The sequence below is a fragment of the Chironomus tepperi genome, unplaced genomic scaffold, assembly GCF_022539635.2.
Source record: "Chironomus tepperi strain 1889 unplaced genomic scaffold, CSIRO-AGI_Ctep_v1 contig_445, whole genome shotgun sequence".
NCBI classification, from domain to species: domain Eukaryota; kingdom Metazoa; phylum Arthropoda; class Insecta; order Diptera; family Chironomidae; genus Chironomus; species Chironomus tepperi.
Genome location: NW_027226567.1, coordinates 6,591,149 through 6,608,775, shown reverse-complemented (window position 1 = coordinate 6,608,775; position 17,627 = coordinate 6,591,149). Strand labels below are relative to the sequence as shown.

General features: G+C 30.0%; 1 protein-coding gene across 3 annotated transcripts in view; it reads right to left on the bottom strand.

Annotated features, from left to right (window-relative positions):
• LOC139098360 (TOX high mobility group box family member 3-like) overlaps positions 1 to 5,275 on the bottom strand; it is a 72,667-nt gene extending 67,392 nt beyond the window's left edge. For all 3 annotated transcript variants that reach the window (XM_070650536.1, XM_070650534.1, XM_070650535.1), the window contains exons 1-2: positions 4,918 to 5,275; positions 2,789 to 3,906 (exon numbers count right to left, since the gene is read on the bottom strand). In XM_070650536.1, the coding sequence (XP_070506637.1) occupies positions 2,789 to 2,854 (66 nt within the window). In that variant the 5' untranslated portion in view covers positions 2,855 to 3,906; positions 4,918 to 5,275. The remainder of the gene's footprint in view (positions 1 to 2,788; positions 3,907 to 4,917) is intronic.
• Positions 5,276 to 17,627: the final 12,352 nt, after the last annotated feature.

The window sequence follows — 17,627 nt, the reverse complement described above, 5'->3', positions numbered from 1 at the left end:
TTGATTACAAATTGGTTCAATAAGTCACATAGCTACCAAGAATGAATGTGACATGTTCAATATCTACAAGTTTTATAGCACTAATCTCACCACGGTCACTGTTAATTAATTACATTAGTGTCATTAAATTATTTCTTTTCGTCACATAGTTTTTTATATTTACTTTTAACAGCTTTTCATTAACATTTTTTATACACTGACTAATGAATGGAAAATAAGGCTTCATATGCGAAAATAAGTTAGGCAATCAACGAAAGAGAAAAGGTATACAGCACGTGGTATTGATAATAAAATGTGTGAAGTATTGTAACATTTAAATATTTGTGTAAATGACAATATCAAAACCAGATGAAAAATGTGCGTAAATATCAACATACCAAAAAAAAACTGGATTGACTCAAAAAGATGGAGAGAATGTCAATGAAATCCATCGCATATTGCCTCGTGTAGACACTTTGGAAGCCAATCCAATTTTCGATTGACATGATTACGATAAAGAAAAGAAAATAAATTAGCAGCATAACAATACGAGTGCTGGGGATTGTTCTTAAGTGATGTCAACAACAGTATTGAAGCATAAGAATTGACAAAAATCTATGAGACGTCATTTATATATCACCCCAAAGAATTTTTATCCATTTGTCAAGTTGTGATGGCAATAAGGTAAAGTTCATGACATAGAGTACAATAAGATGATGATGATGACACATCATACAATGCGCATTGATGAAGATGATGAAAAAATCAAATAAATTAAAGTAAACTAAAGTGTCATTTCCGTTATGTTATTTTATGTGTACACAGACGTACATTTTTGTGGATGACTTTTAATGAAAATTGATCTTGAAGGTCTTCATTTAAACTGTTGAATGATTTTTATTAAGAAGGTTAAATAAATCTAGGACATTAACTGATTGGACGAGATTATTGAGCAAGTTTCGTTAATTTTTTTTAATATTTTACTCAATTTATTTTCCATACCAACGATTATGATCTTAATAAATTTTATGAAATTTCCTGTTCTTAATTGAAATGTTAATTTAAATTCATAGAAAAGTAAATGTCGTGGAACTTTGTGGGTTGATTATGGAAATATTTTTTTTTCTAATTAAATCCAAATTTCGTAAAAATTTCTAAAAAATATGAGGAATTTATGCAGAATTAAAGTATTTTTTAAATCATTTTATCTCAAAAAATTTCATTAAGAAAAAAAAAAGTTAACGGAAAATTTGAATTTTAAATCAAAAACAAAATCCTCATTAGCAATTTAAAAAGTTCATATCAAAAACATTTAATTTGAATTTAATGAAGCACATTATCACATAATTATGATAAAAGAATTCCCAAACAAAACATTTACAGCTTTAAAATCTTCACTTTTTTAAAAATCATTATTTTTCATTAAATTTCAAAAATTTTAATTAATTTCTTTTTTTTTCTCTCTTCATGCTTCGTAATTTTCTTTAATTTTCTTCCTCCTTCCAATTACATGAATATTTTTATTTTCTCATCCAATTACATGGTTTATTTTTATTTTTATTATTCTTTATACATTCTGTACGTCTCTCCAAGACACAACACTCCCCCACTGACTATGACTTGTAATGTGACTAGCACACAGCGCAGCACAGCATAAGAAGAAACAAAAAAAAATCAAAATCAAACTTCACTGTCATAAAAATAAAAATTATTTCAAGATAAACATAATTGATTACATATCAAACATAATTTCACGCAATATTCACTTCAATCATATACTTAAATGAATGGCAAAGAAGGAGAAAAATATATGAAAATAATGTTTGTGAGACGGAGAGTTGAATGAGTTTGCTGTTAACGAAGTATGAATATGATGTGGAAAATTAAGATTTTTTTTTGGGGTTAAAGGTAGAAGTTTATGTATTTTTTGGAGGTTATACTTAACATTGAATAAAATGATGTATTTTTGGGGATTTTGAACCACTTCAGGTTGAGATCTTGTGAGTTGGCATCGATTAGTTTTTATGCTAGACAATCTGATCGGCACACAGTGAAATGTTCGGAAAATGCACAGTCAGACGGTTAGGAAAATTGAAATCAAGTGGCATCTGTTTGGAATTAGCTTTAAAAGAGCTCCCAAAATGATGACATTTGGTTCTAATCATATTGTCCGCTTTGTATAGTCGATTCCAGTAAGTCCAATAATGAAGGTTGTCATGGATTACATTGCAATTATTCACTGAAGCAACTGAAGCTAACTGCGGACAGTGAATTTGTTCAAGCTGACAGAGTCAGACGATCCTAAACTCTACATAGGTACATGATTACAATAAGTAAGCATTCACCGAAAAACCATGTAGTTGCAGCCCATTTTTCCACATTTGATGACATTCTTTACTCAAAATTCTTATCATACGCTGAACTCCACCTTGTAAAAGATATTTACTTAACCATAAAAAGCAGCCATAAAGCAATTCAAGGTGTTGTAACTAAAGTAACCCTCAAAAAAATAAAATCCAATTATTTACATCCAAAAAAAAAAAAAATACATGCGCTAATGTAAATTTCATCCAATTACTTTTTCACGTGCTTTCGTCTCCAGTAAAAAAATTGATAAAAATCTTAGTCTGAACATAAAAATAACTTTCAAGTATCGTGGAGAATGACGACGACAACAACGAGGTTAAATATGTTTTTTACGTCGAGTGGGGGAGGGGGACTAATGCAAATGAAGGGAAAATAGCTCTAAAAATTTCTCAAATTATCTTTTAAATATTTCAATATTTATCTATTTTAAAATAACACACACCTTGTACATGTACTGATTAAACATGTTTGCATCCATTTCATTTCCAATGTTGTAACTTGTATCCATTGCTTATTTATTACAAAAAAATTTAATAATATTTATATTTTTATTTTATTTTATAAAACACTTCTTAGTAATAATCCACAAAAATATTGTGATTTTATGCTACACGTCGTTGAATATATTCACTTAATAAGGTTCTGTTTATGGTTTTTTGTATTTTGATTCACGTGAGTTGAACGGACTTAAGTTAACATGATTTCTATGCTGATAAGTTTAAAATCTTTTAAAAAATTTCACTGTCTAATGTAATTATTGTAACTGTATAAAATTCTAGCACAAATTAAAAACTCTTTTTTGAATCTTTATGACCGTTAATTAGTCATTTTTAAAATTCACACATTTAAATTCCTTTCTAATTTGAATTTTTAAATTTTTTTCTCACTCACAAAACAAAACAAAAAATAACAATTTGAGAGAGAATGAAATTTATTTCACAATTCTTTTCTTATTTGTTTGTATATCCATTTTCATTCTTGTTTTATTTTTCATTTATCTTCGTCTTTTTCTTATTCTCCTCCCGATTTGACATAACTTTCTTATTTTTATTTTATTTTCTCGTCTTTTTTTTATTGTTGATGACTTTTTTTGCTTGTTTTTTTTGAGAATGAAAATTCACTTCACATGCATGCAAATTTTTCCTTGATTTTCAATTTAAAATTACAATTTTTTTTTCTAAATCTGGTCTAATTTGTCTTCAATTCCTCGTGATTCACATGAAAATTTTTTTGTTCTATTCTTAGACAATTCACTTCAATTTTTTGATTCTGCACTGATGACTCATTGGACTATTTTTGCACATGAATTTGTTTGCTAATGTAACTGATTTATCTAAATTCACTTTATGTAAATCACTGTGACTCCTGGTGGGTTTAATTAAATTTCTTCTTTTGTGTCTAATTTAAATTCATTTGGATTCCATGCGGTTCACTTGATTCACTTTTTGAATGGTTTGTTTTTTTTTCTTGAAAAATTTCTTAGATTTTTCTTTTCTATTTATGGCACTGATAACAATTTATTTATGGTATTCTTCCAATTTTTCGGTGACCTTTTTAGACCTGTTTGATATTTTTAAAATTTATTAGTATTTTATAATTAGAAATTATCAGAATTTTGAGAGTTTGAAAAATTTTCAAAAATGTTTGAATTTCTTAAAAGATTTGAACGGTTTGAGAGATTTGAAAAAGTTGAAAGAATTGAGAGATTTGAAAGATTTGAAAAATTTGAAAGATTTGAAAGATTTGAAATTTGAATTTTGAACAATTTTTAAAATCACTTAAATTCAAAATTAATTAAAAAATCTTTTCAAATTTTGAAATTTTGAATTTCTCAAAAGATTTGAATTTTTTAGAAGATTAAATTTCTTAAATTTTGAAATCATCAAAAATTTCAAAACTATTCACAAATTTAAGATTTTTAATTAATAAATCTTGAAAATTTCATCAAATGTTATCCTGCATATTGAACAATTACTGTTTTTAAATGAATAAAAAAATCACATTTTATTTCGAAGCATGTTCGAATTTCATAAACATCGTCTGACATTCTACCCTATATTATCGTTAAAATGAGAATTCCTTAATATCTCTCTACAATTATTTTTAAAATGGTTCATAAAATTTCATTCTTATGAGATTCTGTAAGTATTAGTGTGGATTCGTAGAGAATAATACTTTTAGGGGATGTATTAGAATTTAATTTATTACATTTATTTAAGATTTTTAAAGAAATTCTTGATAATAACTTTTAAAATGTATCACAAAAATGTTTTTAATTAATTCTGTTATTTTAATTCAAAAATTTGAATTTTGAATTTTTTCTGACATTTTTGAATTTTTTTGAAACTTTTTAAAAAAATTATTTCACTTTTAAAATTTCAAAAAAATTCAAAATAATCAATAAGTCACACAAATTTCATTCAACATTTCCTCAAATTTTAACGATCGACACTTAACAGCAATCTTCAATTTCACAATTGATGAAATTTTCAAAATTTAAATTTTTATCCGTAAAATTTTTGAAAATTTTTCTCTCAACAATTTAAAAAAAAAAGAATCAAAAAAACTAACTTTTTCATTAGAACAAATCATCCACAATAAACAAGTCACGATTCCACATTGGATACAAGAATTATTCTGTTTATAAAATTTGTGTAATCAATCAAATCCATTGGTGCATCATAGGCGCACAAAACAATTTTATTATGAGTATCCAAAATAAACTTTTTTTATTATTTTTTTTTTATTCGTCTTCCTTTTTCACATAAAAATATTTCTGATTCTCTCCTTTTTGGACACACAGAAAATTTGGAATTTCTGTTGAGGGATTTTTTTTTTTTGTTCTTGTCTTTACTTTTTTTTTCTAAAAAAACACGACGCGGAATAATCTCAACACGTGTTGATGTGAGAAGCTAACCATCAATACTGAATGTTTTTTTTTTTGCTGTTCCCCATTCTCAATATCGCTACGAGGTTTTTCTCTTTTTACTGTGTATTATTTTTATTTTTTTTTTAAATTTCTACTTGCATGCTTTGCTGCCTGAGTCGTTTTCTCATTTTTTTTCCCTCTACTCGACGTCTATATACATATATGTATGTTGAAAAAGTAAATTCCGAGTACACTATACACGAGACGCAACAATAACACCACAAAAATTTTCGAAAAAAAAAAAATCTCGCGCGATGCTCAGACATTGAACATGAACACATTTTACAAAAAGAGAAAAAAAAGAAGGAACAGAGAAAAAAAAAAATAACACACAGCGACGACGACTACGACGACGAAAACGAAAACGACGAAGAGAGAAGAAATTTGAGAAAATTTCGTGTATGTGTGTGCCTTGTAGATGTGTGAAGGTTTTAATATTTTTGTTGTTGCTGTTGTTGTTGTTGTTGTTGCTGTTGTTTCTCCCCCAAAAACACGATGCATCATTGAACTTCTTTTTCGTTGCTTCGCGCGCTCACGAAAACAGTCGTCGTGAAGTTCTTTTTTTTTCATATTATAATTTTCAATTCTTCTCCTCAAAATTCTCAAATTTTCTATTTGCTCTGTTTTGCTTTCGGGCTACGGCGCAACAACAATGCTCAGCACACATAGCGTACAACACGGAGCAAACGGAGGACATACAGAAAATTGATGAGAACTTCTTCATGTGAAATTGAAAAAAAAAAACTCAAAGAAAAACACAGAAAAAAAAAGTTTTTCATCTTTAAGAGAAGTTTTGTCAATTTTTGTGTGAGCTTTTCTTTATTTCTTCTTATTTTTTTTGGTTCCCTTAAGAGGAGCATTAAGTTGATGTTAGAAGAAGAAATTAAAAAGTTTGCATTTTAAATTAGCAATGGGTTTTGGGTTTGTAATCCAATATTGTGTGGTAAGAGAAGTCATTCCACTTGTAATTTTATTTGAATTGTTTTAAATTTGAAACTTTTAAAGGATTTTTGGTCAGGCTGGATGAAAAAAAAGTTTTAATTTTAATTCAGAAAAAGTTATAATTTTGAAGCATTATTTTTCAAAATTCTACCCTAAATAAACAAGCAGATGGACAGTTTAGAAATTATTTTAGTTGTGGATCTATTGATGAGTTTAATACATTGAACATTCAGTTGATGTGATTCGAATTTTTTCTATGAAAGAGAATGATTTTTAACTTTATGTAATTGGATTGACCATGATATGTCAATGCAATTCACCTAGCAACAATTTGTGTGGTCACGAATTGCATTAACCGAGAAATTTGACCATAATTTTTCTGAAAATAACCGGAAACTTTTGTGTAATTTATGTTGAAAATGGGAAATTTTATAAAAATTTGAAATTTAACTGTTATTTTTGAGAAAATAAAAGTCGGGACTAGGGTTTTTAATCCCGGTATTATTCATGGGATTACAAACAAATCAAAATCAATTTCGGAATTTTAAACCCTAATTAGGGTACAAAACCGTTCGATATAACCATTATTGGTTTCTTTCCTTTAATTTTGAAATAGACGCAGACAGCTCTGAACAGCACAAGTCAATTAATCGATTTGAAATCCGGCACAAGGACGACGTGTCTCTAGCATGGTGCCAAATTTGAACCGAATACGACACTAAGTTAGAACCACGTTGAAATGGGGCTGAATCCGACACAAATTCATAGTCAATCTGTTCTAGGCCTTAATTTGGATCGATTCCCCAATTCATGCTATTTGGAAAGTCCATTTATCATTAAATGTAAATGATAAATTATAAATTCCTAAATCAATTTAAATAAAAATACAAAATTCTTAATAATGCCATTCATTCAACATAGTTTCAAAAATAGATGCGTTTGTAATTTCATAAATAAAACCCTAAATTGAACTGTAGGAATTTATAGACTTTCCATTAAAAAGCTGTACAATTTGTGACTTCTGTTCATTGATTTTATTTAACGTTTGAAAATGTATTGAGGAAGCAGATTTTGTGATTTTGATCACCATTCACTATCAATGTATACAGGAATTAGAAAAGTTTGTTAAAAAATAAATTAAGTATCAAAAGTGCTTCAATTTTCCCGAATAGCACAACGTGTTTGATAGGTTACCGTTAGCTCGCTATAATAACGGAAAGACGCTGAGCTGTTCTCACTACACCATGATGGCTGATTTCAACCCATTCTCGAGCGGACAACAATACGTTATAACTAGTTAATAGCAAGTTTATGTCCAGTTGATGACTAGTTCTAACGTATTGCTGTCCATTCAGGAGTTTGCAATCGTGGCTCCTTCCTAGCAATTGTTACATGAAATCATATTTTCAAAATTACACATACCTGTTTAGTTGCTGTTTTATCAAATATAACAATCATGCCTAACTCCAAAATCCATATTTTGATTCCTGGAAGAAGATATGATTAGCAATTCCTGTTTGAACAAAACATAAATGTCATTACATCCAAAAAATAGGCAATGTCCTTAATGAAAATAAATATCCATCTTTTCCAGCAATCTCCAAAAAATCCAGAAAATATAATAAATGAGCATAATGAAATCCCAAAAGTACCAACATATTTTTCAAGCTTCCTTTCATTCCATGAACGACAAAGATTTTCTCCAACAAATAATTTGCGTCACAATTTCCCAGGAGTTTCATTCCCTCAACTTTTCAAAAGCAAATCACAAGAAGAAACACAAAAACTTGTTTCATTTTCAAAATGCTTTGAGGTTAAATTCTCAAAGAAATTAAAGTCACACAAAGGAAAATTTTTATCAGCATTGCTACGTTGCTTCAAACTTTTTACTTTTTGAATTGTTCTTATCAATTTGATGATGCTAAATTAACAATTCTTTTGACTTGCAAACAATAACAAACAAACATGAGAAGAAGATTAAGAAATTGAGAGCATGGAGCAATTGAGGAAGTATGGCAAGTCAAGTGAGTAGCTGCAGCCATCTGTTTCCTCCTTCAATATTTACAACCTTTTTTTCCATCTCATTTGTTCTTGACCATTTGCCGAAATTGGCAATGAGGAAAGAAAAATAAGATTTTTTTGTGCATATGAGAGAGATGGAGTGACTGAGTAAGAGAGAGGGAGAGTAAATGAAGGGAAAAAAATCTTATAATTTATCATTCTCAAATCCATTGTTGTTGTTATTCCTTATTCTTTCCTTTCCTTCAAGACATTCGCCTGACCTATTTTTCTTCACCCAACCATCATTTGCCTTGCTGGTGGATGAGGAGAAACTTCTTTTTTTCTTGCTTCTCTTCTCCACAAGAAGGAAATGAAATTCGTTTTACTTATTGATTGACAGAATATTAAAGTTGATTGAATCACGAACGTGCAATTTATTTTTCTTATTTTTCTTATTCTTTCCATCATGTCTCATTCCTCATCACTCTGTTTGCTTTTCATTTTCTTGGCTTGTTCTCTTTTTCTCTTTAACTTGGTCTCAATCTCTCTCTCTCATCGCTCGGTTGTGGATCTCTCTCACTTTATTTATTTTTCCTTCAACATCTTTAAACATTTGCTTTGGATTTGGGAAAAAATAAGCAGCTGCATCCACGTGACATAATTTTTTTCTTAGTAAATTATTTAGCAATCTTGGTGGTCATGCTGTATAAAAGGTTAATGGATTTTGGGCATGTGGAAGTATGGATTAAGTTTGAATCTTAAATGCACCAGCTTTTGATCAATCCAAGTATCGCATAAAACCGGAAAAGTACTGAAAGGAAACAGAATCATTTCTACGAATAACGATTGTACTTTTTGTACTTATTTTCCTTGAAAAAGGATGTTATTTTATAGAAAGTATGGGAAATTTCATCAAAATACAGAACAAATTCTGAAAAAATTTGATCAATAGAAGTATTCTGAGTACTTACTCTTGGATAGTCTTTTGTAATACGTTTCAGTTTAACTTTATTTACAAAATCCGGCTTCACTTTAGTCTAAAGAATATTTTCTGACTTTTTCATGTCATGTAACTTTTGGGACTGCTGAATAGATCTGAATTGTGTACAAAGGGCCCTAGATATCGAGAGACTTCCTGATCTCGGCTTCAAGATTTGACGAGACCGGGACCAAACCGAGACTTTGAAGAATTCATTTATAGTCTTGGTCTTAATCTTGGTCTCGGAATTAATCTCGAATTTGTCAAAGCCGAGACTTTGGGAAACCTTACTGTGTACGAGTATGTTTTGGTCAAAATTGATGTCTTTAACTCTGGTTTCAAAATATTTCTTTAAAATAGAAAAAACTAGCCATATGGCCTCCAAGTGATTGTCTATTGACATCTTGTGATAGTCGGACAGTCAACTCAGCTACGTGACTGCATGTCTAAATGAAACATGCAATTTTTCCAAAGTAATCCAAAGTAAAATGATCTTAAAAGCTTCTCGTATTCCATCAAGCATCGTCCTTTAATCCCCCCTCAAATTTCATCCTGCCTATTTAATGTCAACACATAAAAAATTCAAAAGAAAAAGAAAATTACAAGAAACTCATTAAAAATTAAAATTTGAGAATAATTTTTTGTTTTTGGTCTTTGTTTGCTATTAAAATGAAAATTGTCTCACCCTCATTATGCATACAACAAGAGCAAAAATGAAAAAAAAGAAGAATAGCAAGAAAAAAAACATAAAATGTTGTAAATTTTACACTTTGAGGTCAATCACTTCCTATTTTATTCTTGCGTCACCGCATGTGCAGTTAAGCAACAAAAAAAAAGGAAATATTCGCTTGGAAAGAAGAAAAGCATGGAAAATAATAAAATAAAACAAAATAGACAATAAAAGAGGAACAAATTTTAATGGCATAGGCGGGTGGGAAATGGAGGGGTTTGAAATTTTTGAAAAGTCTAAAACAAAGGAAGCTATAAATGCCATGCAATATAAATATTAATATTTATTTCGTCTTCCAAAATCATAAAACCATATAAATTTCATATCACGATGAATTTTCATTTTAAAGGCAAACATTCAATTTCCATAGGAATTCAAATATTTATTGGTATGAGAATCAATAATTCAATACAAATATTTTCCCTTCCTCCATCCTATTTTTCCATTCTTTGTAGTGCGTTTTATCTAAGAGGAATGTTTGAGATTAGGATTTGGATGGATGGTGACAATTTTGAAAGAATCATGAAGTTTCTAGTCATTTCTACTTCTAGGTACAATCAAACAACTTCAAAATGCTGTCACTAAGTACTAGGGTCAGCAGAATACCCAAAAAAGGCATAATCTAATACAATGTTGTCCAAATATTTTGTAAAAATTCACAGCTTGGTGTAAGCTAGTTCCGAAGGTGCACACGGCATATCGAACTCTAGTGTGACACGGCATACAGTTTGGAGCACACTAATCTATTATCCAAAGTTTTTGGAGATCTACTAGCTCGTTATAGGAGTAAATTCAAAAAAAGTAGTCAATATCCTCCTTTTGGGCGAAATAATCCAATTTGATAGAATTTTTCATGACAAAATTCCATGCATTCCATCCAAAAAAATGTCATATCAACCTCTCTTCATCCTTAAAATATTAAGGAAATGTGACAAAATTCACAAAAAAATGTAGAACCAAAAAACATCACTTTTTGATTTTTCTTAGCTCTCAATATTGATAAAATTCTCAAAAAAACTTCAAAACTCTCAATTTAAGTATTTAAATCTTCAATTCTCCATGAATATCCGATAAACCACGCTAATATACTAAACTTTAAAACCATCCCTAAACTATTTCAAATCCACTTCGCATCTGCTCCACTACAACATTGATGTTAACTTGCAAAACAAAATAAAACTTCCAACCGAAATCTATAGAAACAAAAGAAAATAGTGTTCATGTTATTGTAGTTAAACGCATTTGGCAGTAACAGCAGTCATCATCATCATCATCATCTCTTTGATTTTAGACCAAAACATTTTCCATCCCTGAAATCGAAAAACTTTTTTTTTTCTGTGTCTTCTCTCTTATTTCTCGCCCTTTTCCTCCACTGAAAAAAGAGAAGGAAGAAGAAGGAACAACTAAAAAAAAGGCAACAGCAGCAACAACAAATTACGACAAACGGCAACGAAAACGACGACGACGACGATGATAATGACGACAACAAGTAAGTGTGTTAGTTGAACTGAAAACACACTGATAACATGATGTAAAGATTTTGCGCGCGATTTCGGTTATACAATATTATTTTTTTAGAAGTGAGAGAGAGAGGAAGTGTGGCATGAAGAGGAATGAGGGAGGAAAGAAGAAGAAGAAAATGTTCTAAAAAAGGAAGGGACGATGTGAGTCAGTGGGTTGAAAAAGCAATAACATTTTTCGGGTGGGGGAACCGAGCGAGCATGTGGTGTGGGGTTCAGCGAGAGAAAAAGAAATTAAAACTCCGATAGGGGTGAAAAATATTTTTGAAAAAATTTAAAGGAGAGGAAAATTTTCTTTTTTTCCTTCATTCTTGTGTGTGCTTAGAGATAACGAGAGAGCATGAAAAAGGAAGAAGGAAAAACATTGAGTTTATGTATATGCGGCAATGTTTTCAAGCACATTTTCATTTGTGGTGGTGGAAAAAGAAGAACTAAATAGGAACTAAAAGAATTTAAGGATGAGAAGAAGAATGAAAAAGAAAAAAAGTCTTCTTGAAAATAATAAAAAGCTTTCAGGCACGCGACGCAAAATTTATAGAAAAACAAACGTAAAAAAGAACGAAAATGTTGAATGAAATGCAGTATGGGTGGGATTGGAAAGAGAGTCTTTTTTGCTTGCATAAGTTAAAGGCGCGCAAGAGTTTTTTTCGGATAAAAAAAGTTTAAAACGATTTGAACCTTTCTAATGGAAATCTTAAATAAATAATTTATTGCTGTATGGATTTGAATGAATTGTTTTATTTTGATTTATCAGGTTGTTCACTTATGCACGTGTACTGTATTATTGGAAATAAATGTTTGAGATTTACTAGAATTCATTCAAATGAGGAGCAAATTTTGGAGCTAAATTTATCCATTTTATTTATATTAAAATTTGAATCTAGCGACTTTATCGTATTGCAAAAGTTGCATATTCTAAACTTTTCCTGTGCTGGTTAAGGTTGAAAATAGTTGATTCTAAGTTCGTATCCAATAGCTTCTCGATGTATTTACATTTTTAATATTTTAAGATGTTTAAATTGATCCAAAAACTCCTATTTTACTCGGTTATTAACCTTCGACTTCCCATCCTTATTGTGCGAGTATCACCCTACACAAGTAGATAGGCATGCAATCAATCATTTTACGTACGGTTCTTGACACACAGCTCGATTGCCTACAGTGTATTAAGCGATATTATTTGACAAAATATGCGTACCCACGACATTTAGCTCACAATACTCAGAATCATACTTTGACCTCACTAATCTACCAAGAGTTAAGTGATATGAGGGAAAAATCTGTTTCTCACACTTGGGAAAATACTTATTTTTCCACTAAGTGGCAACCTTATTTAAAATCAATCTTAAAATCTACTTAATTTTGGTTTGAAATTATTACAACTTTTAACACTGCTATTAACCATCAACCGAGTTAGGTATATAAGTCGACAAGTTTTTGGGGTGAAAATTTTGAAGTACTTTGTATGAAAACAAAAATTAAGGAGTTAATATTTAAAATACATCCAAATTAAAGAATCTTTTGTCGAGACGAAAACAAACCTTCCGAACCTAGAATTAGAGTAAATGAAGCAAACACACTCGAAGATAATGAAATGCTACAAATCTACAATTTTAGTCAAATTTTTAAAATTCTAATATTGAATATAAGACAAATAATGCTAAAAAAAAGATTAAACTAAAAAACTAGTGATGTGGTTGAAAAACAAGATCATCAAGTATCTCAATATTTAAGGACAGATTCTCTTTGGAACACATTTTGATTCAAACACCAGAATTCTAAGTATCCTGTCTTTATGATTTTTCCAAGATTTTTATATTTTAAGTTAAGATCGTACTCTGAATTTCGCTGAATTTTATTCAATAAAATCCCGTAAAGCTACTTAGAACGCACTTTTTTCCCATCTGAATCCACAAATGTTTGCTCTACAGACGATTCAAAATCTAAATTCGCACAAGTCAACCCACGCAATTCCATCTTTGACGTAATTTTTTTCCTACAAACTTCCTTATTCGTCTGTGTTTGTTCTTCTCAGAAGAGCCTCATTGAAAATTCTAATTAATCTCTTTTTCCTGAAACTGATTCGTTATCCCCAGAAAAAATAAGCATCATTCTCTTTGATTAATGTAACAGACTTTACCAGAGCTAAAAATGACTCAATTCCAAGAAATTTATTTAATTAAAATTTAAATAAATAAAAACTTTTTATTTTCCTACACGCACGTGTAACGAGCGATAGCATATAAAGCCATTAAAATATACAGCATTGATATCCTTTAAAAAAATTAGTAATCACCTTTAATAACTTAATCGAAAAAGCAAAATTAGAAAATTTCGCATATAATTTCATTAATGAAGCCATTTTCCGCTCATTTTCTTGCCTAATTGAATTTTTTTTTCACGTTCTTCTTTCTTCTAGTATCACTTTCACTTCGTCGTATTGCGCTTTGATGAGAGAGACAAGCGACAATGATGAAGAAAAAAAAAATTAAATAAAAACAAGAGAAAGCTGAATGAAAAGAAGTACACGGAAAAGGTTCACCTTTCAAGAATGACTTTTAGCGGAATTTTTTGAAAGGAAGTTAAGGATTAGATGTGTCATTTTAGTTTTGCAAGTCGTGTGGCTTATTTCTAGGTGAATTGTTACTTGTTCTGCTTGTAGTTTGCAAAAATGAGTGAGTTTTTCTAAGTCGACAGTTTTTAATTTAATCAATTGAATGCCTAGTTCTATTATCGACCAATTATGCCCAAATGCGACTAATGTCAACTTGATTAAGGGTTCTCGATATCGAAACCTAGTCGAGAATGGTGGAAATCGAGATCTTGGAGAGTACCCTTATCTCCGACTCGGCCTCTACATTATGCTTTAGCTATTCAAACCATGAAGATCCAAATAATTGTTCAACGCAGCAGTGGATGACCTTTTATTTTTCGAAGCCTACACTATTATGTCGTGGTGCATAGGTTGCCCATCACTGGTTTGACGAGTTAAGATGCACCAGACCACCATTCTTAGTAGATTTATAGTTTACATAATGTCCCGAATAGCAAACGTCGATTTATCGATCCCAAATCGGGTATCATGCTGACCTGACTCTGACTTAGTGGTAGATTAATTACGGAACCTTTCTAGAGTCAAGCTTTTCAAGCTATTAAATTATAAAATATTTTCAATTAAATTCCCAAAACCAAAATTTAATTTTCTTGATAGATGTCCTCCCACAACACTAAAATACAGACAGTGAAATACATCAATATTAATGAATACCTCGAAAATCTCATAAACAGCTGGGCAAGACCGCGAAAAAAGGGAACGAATTTTTAAACTCAAATATCTCAACTATTAAACATTCAATTGATACAATTCTTTCACTAGCTAATAACCAGATGTAAAAATTATGTTTTCCATGAAAAATTTTTAAAATGGCGGAATAATAAGTTAGTTTAACTGTCAAATTAAATGTTTAAATCAACTTTTTTCATAGAAGGAAACGTTAAAACATATTATTATGTTCACAAAAGTTGAAGATAACACAATTTTCTATCACATTTGATTGAAGAAATTATAATTTAATGTGTAAAATTAGTTAAATTTACTAAAACATATTTGATCCGTAAATTTTGTTAATAATGACTTTTATCAACAAAAATCTCTCAAAAACTATTAAACATCTACAAACAACACGAAATCAAGTATTATTTAGTATTAGAAAGCCTTTAAAAGCACTAAATTTAGCTAAAATATAATTAACAACTTTTTAAGCAACGATTTTTTGCTCAATTTTGCTTAAAATTTTGAAATTTAGAAAACCGGTGCAAAATTTTTCAGGTTAAACTTTAACAAAATTGTTAATTTACTTAATTATAGTAATGTTTTAGCTAATATTATTGAATATTTAAGCATAATTAGTGTAAAACATTAGTTTTGCACTGAAAAAATATAGAAATTCATGCTAAATTTTCAATTTCAACGTGTTTCAGAAAATGGGTGAAAAAAGTTAATTAAGCTATTTTTTTCATAACTTTTTGTTACTGATCTAATAGTTTATACAGAGAACTATGTTTTAAAGAAACAAAAGGCTTCTTAAGTGGAAAAATGAGAGTACACAAAAGAAAATAAGGTTAAAAACGTTAATTAACCTACCTAAAAAATAATATTTTAGAAAATCATTGAAAATAGTTTGTAGCTATTACATTAATCTTTCAACCAGTGAAAAAATTGTTGAAATCGGTTGAGAATTGAGGAAGATAGACTAATTTAAGTAAAATTTCAAATACCCTTCCCAAAAATTCAGCATCAGATTTTGTCACTTTTCAGGCTCTACAGCCTCAAGGACTAAACTTTGAAATATGGTTGATACATCATTTTGTAGGTACCAAAAAGTTCTATAAAACAAAGTATTTGGTATTTTTGTATGTATTACCGTTTTCGAGGAATAGACAAAAAACAACGAAATCTGACGCTGAATTAAAAAACGGTCTTGCCCAGCTCAAAATGCGTCTCAAATCATCTCATTCGCCTCCACAAAACTCTGACTTTTTCTACCTTATTTAATTAAATTGAAAAGCTTTTAACATTTCTATAAGATTAATTAAATCACGTTGTTAAAATTAAGAAAATTTAAAGGAAGTGACGCAAAGAAAGCAATTTTCTTATTCCTATAAAGTCCTTTCATCATTTTTTTATGGTATTTTAGTCAAAATATTGTGATTGAAATTAAAATGATAAAGGAAGAAAGTCAAGCAAGACCATCAAATTTTCCACACCCTTTCACATCGACTTGTCTAACACTCCGTCTCGATATACAGTCTCGAAACAAAAAAAAAGAAAGAAAATCTCTTTTACAAGATCCGTATCGGTCTGTTAATGAATTCATGGGTGCTCTCAAATTAAATGATGAGGAAGAAAAATGCGGAAAAGAAGATAAAGGAAAGAAGAAGTGATGTGAGTGGAATCAAGTGTAAAAGCAACAGATTATAAGAAAACGAAGGCAAGAAAAGAGAAGAAAAAATTCTCGAAGATAAATGAATGAATGAAGGAATGAATTCATTATAAGAAAATTTTCCATCATCATCATTGTTGTTGTTGTTTTAAGGAACAGATTATGATTTTCTACTTAAATCCAAAAATTTTTTAATCATTCTCAATAAGCAAGTCAATGGTTAATAAGTGATCAATTTCCAAGACTTTTTCTTTCTAAAGCAATTGTTAGGACTGAGTGTTTTACGAGAAGAATGAAAAAAGTTTTTTCAAAAGCTTTTCAGGACTGAATGTCGAGTTGAGTGTGTCGTTTTTTTTGGTTACAATTTTTGTCACGTTTATAAACTTCCATCATACATTCTTTATTATTCGCTGCATGTTGTCAATAAAAATAGGAAAAAAGTTTGGATGAGGTTGAGAGTTGAATGTAGTTAGGGATGTGTTATTGGGAGGATGGGGGCAAAGAGGATGTGCATGGAGTGTATTAAAGGATGGTTAGTGGCAGGGACGTATTCAGGGAGGTTTGGTGACTAAACTTCCATCTTCTAGGAAAAAATTCTTCAATTTGCTGGAGTTTTTTGGGGAAAAAAATACTTAAGTCTCCGAAAATTCTGGCTAGATTCTTGTGTTGTGCAAGAACGTGCCCTGGTCTGAATCATTGGATGTCAAAGTTAGAAAACAAGATCTCCCATCCAGACAATGAGTATACTCATCTAAATGAGCGTGCTCATGAGTATATTTCTTGTCTGTTAGGATCTATAGGAACTCTATGAACCATCAGCAGCTATAATCCTGTAATCACTTTGACCTTATCAACATCAATCCATTCCACAGTAAATCATCCCACATAATTCTCTATCAACATTCAATAACAAAAAAATTCCAACAATTTTTCCTATCCATCATCATATAAACCGCGTTCCAAGGAAGAAATATTTTATCATCATCACCTCTGCCACCATCATAATCATCCATACCATCTACACCAAGTGACACAAAAAAAAAAAGTGAATATTGTTGAATAAGAAGAGCAGCATTGGAGATGTAGAAAAAAAAATGTGCTCCAATTTAAACGAAACGTTTTGTGTGTGGAAACACATCAAAATCCAAACTTCTTATTCCTTCTTTTTTATTATTATTATGCACGCTGATCCACTTCCAATCATGTCTTATCAACAACACAATTTGCAATGAAAAAT